This window comes from Oncorhynchus tshawytscha, linkage group LG13 (assembly GCF_018296145.1).
Source record: "Oncorhynchus tshawytscha isolate Ot180627B linkage group LG13, Otsh_v2.0, whole genome shotgun sequence".
Lineage (NCBI taxonomy): Eukaryota > Metazoa > Chordata > Actinopteri > Salmoniformes > Salmonidae > Oncorhynchus > Oncorhynchus tshawytscha.
In genome coordinates, this window is record NC_056441.1 from 83,359,495 (window position 1) to 83,370,374 (window position 10,880).

Genomic DNA, 10,880 nt, shown 5'->3' on the forward strand with positions numbered 1-10,880 from the left:
GTTTGGTGGCGTGATTATATTTAGTATAGTTTTATCTAAAAAGGATAACTTTTTAAATGTTTTACAATTAAAAATGTTATGAAATTCACTGAGGATGATGGTCCTACCCTTCCTCCTCTGAGGAGCCTCCACTGACGTAGATGAGTACCTGTTACACACCTGTGGCTGAGCACACACAGAGACACAATCACAGACACACACCTGTCCGAACACGCCCACTGTGTCCCCAGGCAGGTAGCTGAGAGCTACGCTACAGTCTGCAGATGCTGAGAGGAGGAGGAGCCTGCCGCCATGGAGGCACGTCTCCAGGTGAGTTACACAGTCCATGTGTGGGCGGAGACTACCCAGCAATTCTGGAGCCTCACTGGTCACTCCGTCGCTGGGCAGGAGGCAGTATTCCTAATGGACAGGCAGACAAACAAACACATAGAACAGCACAACATATAATCACAGACCATTAAAGCAGCTAAAAAGGAAACACCTGGGCCTAGTCTCTCTCCCACCTGTATGCCCCAGGTCTTCAGGGTTCCCTCCATGTCAGCAGTGATCAGGTATCGACCACAGGCGGTCATGGTCATGATGATGGACCCTATGTCTTTATGAGCTGTGAACACAGCAACCAGACCGCTATGGACCGTGTTCCAAAACCGAACCAGACCAGAACCGCCACATGAGACCAGGTCTGCTCCACCTACAGACCAGAACAGGGCCAGTCCGTGACTAGAATAGCATAATAGAATCACATATCCTTTCACGGGAGTTTACCAAAGTACCATCGCTCACCAACGGTGGCAACGCCCTTACGTCCTGGCAGGAAGAAGAGTCTGGAGACGCCATCACTGCTCTCTGAGTCCTGCTCGCCGTTCACATTACACACTGAAGATATGGGGTCATTGAAAGGACGTTTGTGTTAAAGTGTTGTGCAGAGTGTGGTGGGGGGTTTAAGTAACAGTACTTGTAGTAGTTAGTTAGACAGGTGGTGTGTCCGTGTGGTTCTGACCCGTCTGAGGCCTGCTGCGTTCTCTCTCGGGATCTGGACGGAGCTTTCTCAGGGCGTTCTCTGTGCTGTTGTTCCACACCGTCAGCTCCCCGTCGTAACTTCCTGTCCACACAGAAAACAGGAACCAAACAGGATATGCACATTACGAAATCTCACACATCTCTTCTGCCAACGTTTCCAGAACCTTTCAGAAGCATTTTTCTGGAGGTGCAGTGTGCCATGTCATGATTAAATCAAATTAAATCAAAGTTTATTTGTCACGTGCGCCGAACACAACAGGTTCACCTTACAGTGAAATGCTTACTTACAGGCCCTAACCAGCAGTGCAATCTTTAAGTAAAAAATAGGCATTACACCCTCATAGGGCTTTATTAACAATACCACAACATAGAGTCTGTTCTATGTTTTAACCAGGCAAGTCAATTAAGAACAAATTCTTATTTTCAATGACGGCCTAGGAACAGTGGGTTAACTGCCTGTTCAGGGGCAGAACGACAGATTTGTACCTTGTCAGCTCAGGGGTTTGAACTCGCAACCTTCCGGTTACTAGTCCAACGCTCTAACCACTAGGCTACCCTGCCGCCCCATTATACAACAAGGTTCCTGTGTGAGGTGAGGATTCAGGAGGAGCTGATCAGCAGGAGAGAGAAGGAGCATTAGGAGGAAGGAGAGAGGAGGATGAAGAGGAGGGAGAGATAAAGAGGAGAAAGATGAGGGAGAAAGAAGGAGAAGCAAGAACAGGGAGAGATAAGGAGGAGGAAGAGGAGGTGTGAGAGAAGGAGGAGGAAGAGCAGGGAGAGATGAGGAGGAAGAGGGGGAGGGAGAGAGGAGGAGGAGGGAGAGAGGAGGAAGAGGAGGGAGAGAGAAGGAGGAGGAGGGAGAAAAGGAGGAGGAAGAGCAGGGAGAGATGAGGAGGAAGAGGAGGAGGGAGAGAGGAGGAAGAGAAGGGAGAGAGAAGGAGGAGGAGGGAGAGAGAAGGAGGAAGAGGAGGGCGAGAGGAGAAGGAAGAGGAGGGAGAGATGAGGAGGAGGAAGAGGAGGGAGAGAGAAAGAAAGAAGAGTAAGAGTGTGAGAGCAGTCGGAGAAGGTTTAAATGTGTTGTCCGTTGAGGGAGCCAATTGCATTATTCATGCTGCCCAGGGGCCAGCTATATCCACTGACTGTTATCACCGCCTCTCTCTCAATTCAATTCAATTCCAATTAAAGGGCTTTATTGGCATGGGAAACATATGTTAACATTGCCAAAGCAAGTGAACTAGATAATAAACAAAAGTGAAATAAGCAATAAAAATGAACAGTAAACATTACACTCACAAAAGTTCCAAAATAATAAAGACATTACAAATGTCATATTATTTGCAAATAGCAAAACATATAAACAGAAAAATGGGTTGTATTTGCAATGGTGTCACTGGTTGCCCTTTTCTTGTGGCAACAGGTCATAGATCTTGTTGCTGTGATGGCACACTGTGGAATATCACCCAGTAGATATGGGAGTTTATTCAAATTGGGTTTGTTTTCAAATTCTTTGTGTATCTGTGTAATCTGAGGGAAATATGTGTATCTAATATGGTCATATATTTGGCAGGAGGTTAGGAAGTGCAGATCAGTTTCATTTTGTGGGCAGTGTGCACATAGCCTATCTTCTCTTGAGAGCCATGTCTGCCTACGGCGGCCTCTCTCAATGGCAAGGCTATGCTCACTGAATCTGTACATAGTCAAAGCTTCCTTAATTTTGGGTCAGTCACAGTGGTCAGGTATTCTGCCACTGTGTACTCTCTGTTTAGGACCAAATAACATTCCAGTTTGCTCAGTTTTTTTGTTAATTACTTGACACATTGGAAAGAATTATCTTTTTGTTTTCTCATGATTTGGTTGGGTCTAATTGTGCTGCTGTCCTGGGGCTCTGTAGGGTGTGTTTGTGAACAGAGCCCCAGGACCAGCTTGCTTAGGGGACTCTTCTCCAGGTTCATCTCTCTGTAGGTGATGGCTTTGTTATGGAAGGCAGGAGTCTTCCATTCTAACACCTGGACATGTTTATTTTTGAACCATTCCATTATAGATTTTGCTTTATGTTTTGGATCATTGTCTTGTTGGAAGACAAATCTCCGTCCCAGTCTCAGGTCTTTTGCAGACTCCATCAGGCTTTCTTCCAGAATGGTCCTGTATTTGGCTCCATCCATCTTCCCATCAATTTTAACCATCTTCCCTGTCCCTGCTGAAGAAAAGCAGGCCCAAACCATGATGCTGCCACCACCATGTTTGACAGTGGGGATGGTGTGTTCAGGGTGATGAGCTGTGTTGCTTTTACGCTAAACATAACGTTTTGCATTGTTGCCAAAAAGTTCAATTTTGGTTTCATCTGACCAGAGCACCTTCTTCCACATGTTTGGTGTGTCTCCCAGGTGGCTTGTGGCAAACTTTAAATGACACTTTTTATGGATATCTTTAAGAAATGGCTTTCTTCTTGCCACTCTTCCATAAAGGCCAGATTTGTGCAATATACGACTGATTGTTGTCCTATGGACAGAGTCTCCCACCTCAGCTGTAGATCTCTGCAGTTCATCCAGAGTGATCATGGGCCTCTTGGCTGCATCTCTGATCAGTCTTCTCCTTGTATGAGCTGAATGTTTAGAGGGACGGCCAGGTCTTGGTAGATTTGCAGTGGTCTGATACTCCTTCCATTTCAATATTATCGCTTGCACAGTGCTCCTTGAGATGTTTAAAGCTTGGGAAATCTTTTTGTATCCAAATCCGGCTTTAAACTTCTTCACAACAGTATCTCGGACCTGCCTGGTGTGTTCCTTGTTCTTCATGATGCTCTCTGCGCTTTTAACGGACCTCTGAGACTATCACAGTGCAGGTGCATTTATACGGAGACTTGATTACACACAGGTGGATTGTATTTATCATCAGTAGTCATTTAGGTCAACATTGGATCATTCAGAGATCCTCACTGAACTTCTGGAGAGAGTTTGCTGCACTGAAAGTAAAGGGGCTGAATAATTTTGCACACCCAATTTTTCAGTTTTTGATTTGTTAAAAAAGTTTGAAATATCCAATAAATGTCGTTCCACTTCATGATTGTGTCCCACTTGTTGTTGATTCTTCACAAAAAAATACAGTTGTATATCTTTATGTTTGAAGCCTGAAATGTGGCAAAAGGTCGCAAAGTTCAAGGGGGCCGAATACTTTCGCACGGCACTGTACATGAAGACTACAGACAGAACTAGTCAACCCCATGCCCATCACATCTACATGAAGACTACAGACAGAACTTGTCAACCCCATGCCCATCACATCTACAATGAAGACTACAGACATAACTAGTCAACCCCATGCCCATCACATCTACAATGAAGACTACAGACAGAACTAGTCAACCCCATGCCCATCACATCTACATGAAGACTACAGACAGAACTTGTCAACCCCATGCCCATCACATCTACATGAAGACTACAGACAGAACTAGTCAACCCCATGCCCATCACATCTACATGAAGACTACAGACATAACTAGTCAACCCCATGCCCATCACATCTACATGAAGACTACAGACAGAACTAGTCAACCCCATGCCCATCACATCTACATGAAGACTACAGACATAACTAGTCAACCCCATGCCCATCACATCTACATGAAGACTACAGACATAACTAGTCAACCCCATGCCCATCACATCTACATGAAGACTACAGACATAACTAGTCAACCCCATGCCCATCACATCTACATGAAGACTAAATACAGAACTAGTCAACCCCATGCCCATCACATCTACATGAAGACTACAGACAGAACTAGTCAACCATAGAAAAATACTTTGTAATACAAAACACTATGGAGGTTTAGGACTTACTTTTCCAGTATTGTCAAGGTACTTATTATGTGGAGGAAAAACGTTTCAGTGGAATTACCTTGACTTATTATGTCTTTAACCTCTTCTAGGTAAATGAGATGAGAAGATAGTGAAGATAAGAGGAAGAAGAGAGAGACCTGCCTGCTTTTGGGGTGAAATAAGGGGATGGGAGGTAGAGGAACTGGGGCTGCTGTGTCAGGCTGTGATTGTCAGACAGCAGAGAGCGGCCAAGCAGAGCGCTGCACAGAGTGAATATTGATGAGGTGGGTACAGTCCCCCAACAGTTAAATGTTCTCCTGCATTCTGATTCTCATGCACACATACGCAAATGCCCACACACACACACACACACACACACACACACACACACACACACACACACACACACACACAGAGACGTGAGCACACATGCACATGAGGACACACGCAAGCGCACACACACACACCATACTTCAGGCCTAAGAGGCAGACTACTCAGGTCCATTTCCCTCTCTGTCACACAGGGAGAGCTAATAAACATACTTTAATCTGGGCATTAGGATAATCCAGGGAGAGAGAGAGGGAGGGGTGGAGGGAAGGAGGGAGGGAGGGAGGGAGAGAAGGAGGGAGGGGGAGAAAAGAGGGAGGGGGTGGAGGGAAGGAGGGAGGGAGGGAGAGAAGGAGGGAGGGGGAGAGAGAAAGAGGGAGGGGTGGAGGGAAGGAGGGAGGGGTGGGGGAAGGAGGGAGGGAGAGAAAGAGGTAGCGGTGGAGGGAAGGAGGGAGGGAGGGAGAGAAGGAGGGAGGGGGAGAAAAAGAGGGAGGGGTGGAGGGAAGGAGGGAGGGAGGGAGAGAAGGAGGGAGGGGGGAGAGAAAGAGGGAGGGGTGGAGGGAAGGAGGGAGGGAGGGAGAGAAGGAGGGAGGGGGAGAGAAAGAGGGAGGGGTGGAGGGAAGGAGGGAGGGGTGGGGGAAGGAGGGAGGGAGAGAAAGAGGTAGGGAGAGAGAGAAAGAGGTAGGGAGAGAGAGAAAGAGGTAGGGAGGGAGGGAGGGAGGGAGGGAGGGAGGGGGGAGGGAGGGAGGGAGGGAGGGAGGGAGGGAGGGAGGGAGGGAGGGAGGGAGGGAGGGAGGGAGGGAGGGAGGGAGGGAGGGAAACAGAGTGAAAGAGAGAGGACGGGGAAAAGGAGACATAGATAAAGAGAGAGAACAAGTGGGAAGGAGAGAGAGCGAAAGTGGGAAGGAGAGAGTGACAGAAAGTGAGAAAGTGGGAAGGAGAGAGTGACAGAAAGAGAGATAAAGTGAGAAGGAGCTAAATAGTTTTTGAAAGTATCTTGTGACTTCTATTCTCACTAGTCTGTTTTTCTCCCATTTCTTTTTATCTGCCCAAAGTGTTCTCTCATGTGCTATTATTTTCCTCTAAATGTTCCCTCTTCTCTCCCTCTCTCTTGTTTTCCTTCGCCTTGTACTCATCACTGCAGTGAATCTTTCACACAGAGTAGCCATTGTGCGAGATTAGTGTAGTCTGTGCTGTACCTCTCAACGGGAACAATGCCACAATATCTCAGAACTATAGCTCTTACAACTGTACTAGTTTAGCTTTGTGAAGACACGTCTATCTATACAGTACACAGGAGAGATCCAATTCTGTTTCATAACAGACCAACTCTTCAGCCCTCCACACAGGAGAGGCCTCTCTATAGAGATGTGTGTATTCATAAGAGTAAAAAAGTAGGGGTTTAGGGTATAACCCATTCTATAGGTATAAGTAGGGATTTAGAGCAGAACCCATTCTATAGGTCTAAGTAGGGTTTAGAGCAGAACCCATTCTATAGGTCTAAGTAGGGGTTTAGAGCAGAACCCATTCTATAGGCCTAAGTAGGGTTTAGAGCAGAACCCATTCTATAGCTCTAAGTAGGGTTTAGAGCAGAACCCATTCTATAGCTCTAAGTAGGGTTTAGAGCAGAACCCATTCTATAGCTCTAAGTAGGGTTTAGAGCAGAACCCATTCTATAGCTCTAAGTAGGGTTTAGAGCAGAACCCATTCTATATGTCTAAGTAGGGTTTAGAGCAGAGCCCATTCTATAGCTCTAAGTAGGGGTTTAGAGCAGAACCCATTCCATAGGTCTAAGTAGGGTTTAGAGCAGAACCCATTCTACAGGTCTAAGTAGTGTTTAGAGCAGAACCCATTCTATAGGTCTAAGTAGGGATTTAGAGCAGAACCCATTCTATAGGTCTAAGTAGGGATTTAGAGCAGAACCCATTCTATAGGTCTAAGTAGGGTTTAGAGCAGAACCCATTCTATAGGTCTAAGTAGGGTTTAGAGCAGAACCCATTCTATAGGTCTAAGTAGGGTTTAGAGCAGAACCCATTCTATAGGTCTAAGTAGGGTTTAGAGCAGAACCCATTCTATAGGTCTAAGTAGGGTTTAGAGCAGAACCCATTCTATAGGTCTAAGTAGGGTTTAGAGCAGAACCCATTCTATAGGTCTAAGTAGGGTTTAGAGCAGAACCCATTCTATAGCTCTAAGTAGGGTTTAGAGCAGAACCCATTCTATAGGTCTAAGTAGGGTTTAGAGCAGAACCCATTCTATAGGTCTAAGTAGGGTTTAGAGCAGAACCCATTCTATAGCTCTAAGTAGGGTTTAGAGCAGAACCCATTCTATAGGTCTAAGTAGGGTTTAGAGCAGAATCCTCCAGATAAGAACCAGCATCTCAAAGCTCCCGGTAAATCCTGAACGGATGTTAATGGAGGATTAGTGCAGTTAACATTAAGATTGATCTCCAAATCATTCTGGCGGGGTATTCTCTGAGGGTAAGCATTAGTGCTTAATGGTAGTCATGTTGCGCAGTCAGAGTTGAGCCTGAGTTCAGGCCTCCGCTGGGTGTGCCTGTGGGCCTGACAGAAAGATAACACACGCACGCAGCAGAGAGAGCGTGGGAGCTCCGTGCCTGATAACACACACACACACACACACACACACACACACACACACACACACACACACACACACACACACACACACACACACACACACACACACACACACAGCATAGAAAGCGTGGGAGCTCCGTGCCTGATAAAACACACACACACACACAGCAGAGAGAGCTCCGTGCCTTTGATAACTCCACCATCCACTTAAATTAACAGATATTATTTTACTTCAGTGGATTTCTTCTCTATCTCTCTCCTCCTGTTGCTTGAGTGGACAATCTTTCATTCTAACACACAGAGACACATACTGTACACACAAATATACACACACACACACACACACACATACCTGTGACAAGGGTTTGAGGGGGCAGGAATGCGGCACACAGGACGTCGTCGTTATGCTGAACTCCTCCCTTCCACTCAGAGGGCTGAACAAAGAACTGGGAGAACGAGGGCAGTCTGAACACTGTTAACATCCTGCAGAGAGCAGGGGGAGGTGATGGAGAGAGAGGGGGTGACGGAGAGAGAGAGGGGGTGACGGAGAGAGAGGGGGGTGACGGAGAGAGAGGGGGGTGACGGAGAGAGAGGGGGGTGACGGAGAGAGAGGGGGTGACGGAGAGAGAGGGGGGGGTGACGGAGAGAGAGGGGGGTGACGGAGAGAGAGGGGGGTGACGGAGAGAGAGGGGGTGACGGAGAGAGGGGGGTGACGGAGAGAGAGGGGGTGACGGAGAGAGAGGGGGGGGTGACGGAGAGAGAGGGGGTGACGGAGAGAGAGGGGGTGACGGAGAGAGAGGGGGTGACGGAGAGAGAGGGGGGTGACGGAGAGAGGGGGTGACGGAGAGAGAGGGGGAGAGAGGGGGTGACGGAGAGAGAGGGGGTGACGGAGAGAGAGGGGGGAGAGAGAGGGGGGGTGACGGAGAGAGAGGGGGTGACGGAGAGAGAGGGGGGGGATGACGGAGAGAGAGGGGGGTGACGGAGAGAGAGGGGGTGACGGAGAGAGAGGGGGGATGACGGAGAGAGGGGGGGGTGACGGAGAGAGAGGGGGTGACGGAGAGAGAGGGGGTGACGGAGAGAGAGGGGGGTGACGGAGAGAGGGGGGGACGGAGAGAGAGAGGGGGTGACGGAGAGAGAGGGGGGGGTGACGGAGAGAGAGGGGGGTGACGGAGAGAGGGGGTGACGGAGAGGAGGGGGGTGACGGAGAGAGAGGGGGGTGACGGAGAGAGAGGGGGGGGACGGAGAGAGAGGGGGGTGACGGAGAGAGAGGGGGGTGACGGAGAGAGAGGGGGGTGACGGAGAGAGAGGGGGGGTGACGGAGAGAGAGGGGGGTGACGGAGAGAGAGGGGGGTGATGGAGAGAGAGAGGGGGTGACGGAGAGAGAGGGGGGTGATGGAGAGAGAGGGGGGGGTGATGGAGAGAGAGAGGGGGGGTGACGGAGAGAGAGAGGGGGTGACGGAGAGAGAGGGGGTGACGGAGAGAGAGGGGGGGGTGACGGAGAGAGAGGGGGGTGATGGAGAGAGAGGGGGTGATGGAGAGAGGGGTGACGGAGACGGAGAGAGAGGGGGGTGACGGAGAGAGAGGGGGTGACGGAGAGAGAGGGGGGTGACGGAGAGAGGGGGGTGACGGAGAGAGGGGGGTGACGGAGAGAGGGGGTGACGGAGAGAGGGGGGGTGACGGAGAGAGAGGGGGTGACGGAGAGAGAGGGGGGTGACGGAGAGAGAGGGGGTGACGGAGAGAGAGGGGGGGAGAGAGGGGAGAGGAGAGAGGGGTGAGAGGAGGGGGGTGAGGAGAGAGGGGGGGTGACGGAGAGAGAGGGGGGGGGTGACGGAGAGAGAGGGGGGTGATGGAGAGAGAGAGGGGGGGAGAGAGAGGGGGGTGACGGAGAGAGAGAGGGGGTGACGGAGAGAGAGGGGGGGGTGACGGGAGAGAGGGGGGTGATGGAGGAGAGGGGGTGGACGGAGAGAGAGGGGGGTGATGGAGAGAGAGGGGGGGGGGAGAGAGGGGGGTGACGGAGAGAGAGGGGGGGGTGATGGGGAGAGAGGGGGTGATGGAGAGAGAGGGGGGTGAGGGAGAGGGGGGTGACGGAGAGAGAGGGGGTGATGGGGGTGGGGTGGACGGAGAGAGAGAGGGGTGATGGAGAGAGAGAGGGGGGAGAGAGAGAGAGAGGAGGTGGGGGTGATGGAGAGAGAGGGGGTGAGGGGGGTGACGGAGAGAGAGGGGGGTGATGGAGAGAGAGGGGGGGTGACGGAGAGAGAGGGGGGTGACGGAGAGAGAGGGGGTGGGGGAGTGACGGAGAGAGAGGGGGTGACGGAGAGAGAGGGGGGTGAGGAGAGAGAGGGGGTGACGGAGAGAGAGGGGGTGACGGAGAGAGGGGGGTGATGGAGAGAGAGGGGGGGATGGAGAGAGAGGGGGTGACGGAGAGAGAGGGGGTGACGGAGAGAGAGGGGGAGTGACGGAGAGAGAGGGGGGGTGGACGGAGAGAGAGGGGGTGATGGAGAGAGAGGGGGGTGACGGAGAGAGAGGGGGGTGACGGAGAGAGAGGGGGGTGATGGAGAGAGAGAGGGGGTGACGGAGAGAGAGAGGGGGGTGACGGAGAGAGAGGGGGGGGTGATGGAGAGAGAGGGGGGTGACGGAGAGAGAGGGGGGGTGATGGAGAGAGAGGAGGAGGGGGGGTGACGGAGAGAGAGAGGGGGGTGATGGAGAGAGAGGGGGGGTGACGGAGAGAGAGGGGGGGGGGTGATGGAGAGAGAGGGGGTGACGGAGAGAGAGGGGGGACGGAGAGAGGGGGGTGGAGAGAGAGGGGGGTGACGGAGAGAGAGGGGGTGACGGAGAGAGAGGGGGTGATGGAGAGAGAGAGAGGGGGTGATGGAGAGAGAGAGGAGGGGGTGGACGGAGAGAGAGGGGGGGGTGACGGAGAGAGAGGGGGGGGGGGAGAGAGAGGGGGGTGATGGAGAGAGAGAGGTGGGGGTGACGGAGAGAGAGAGGGGGGGGTGACGGAGAGAGAGGGGGGGGTGATGGAGAGAGAGGAGGGGGTGACGGAGAGAGAGAGGGGGGTGATGGAGAGAGAGGGGGGATGGAGAGAGAGGGGGGTGACGGAGAGAGAGAGGG

The 10,880-nt window shown here is 51.4% G+C and overlaps 1 protein-coding gene across 1 annotated transcript in view; it reads right to left on the minus strand.

Annotated features, from left to right (window-relative positions):
- LOC112246358 (WD repeat-containing protein 49-like) overlaps positions 1-10,880 on the minus strand; it is a 43,928-nt gene that overhangs the window by 3,401 nt on the left and 29,647 nt on the right. The window contains exons 12-16 of the mRNA XM_042294971.1: positions 8,122-8,252; positions 1,001-1,102; positions 784-876; positions 504-691; positions 202-399 (exon numbers count right to left, since the gene is read on the minus strand). Coding sequence (XP_042150905.1) covers positions 202-399; positions 504-691; positions 784-876; positions 1,001-1,102; positions 8,122-8,252 — 712 coding nt within the window. The remainder of the gene's footprint in view (positions 1-201; positions 400-503; positions 692-783; positions 877-1,000; positions 1,103-8,121; positions 8,253-10,880) is intronic.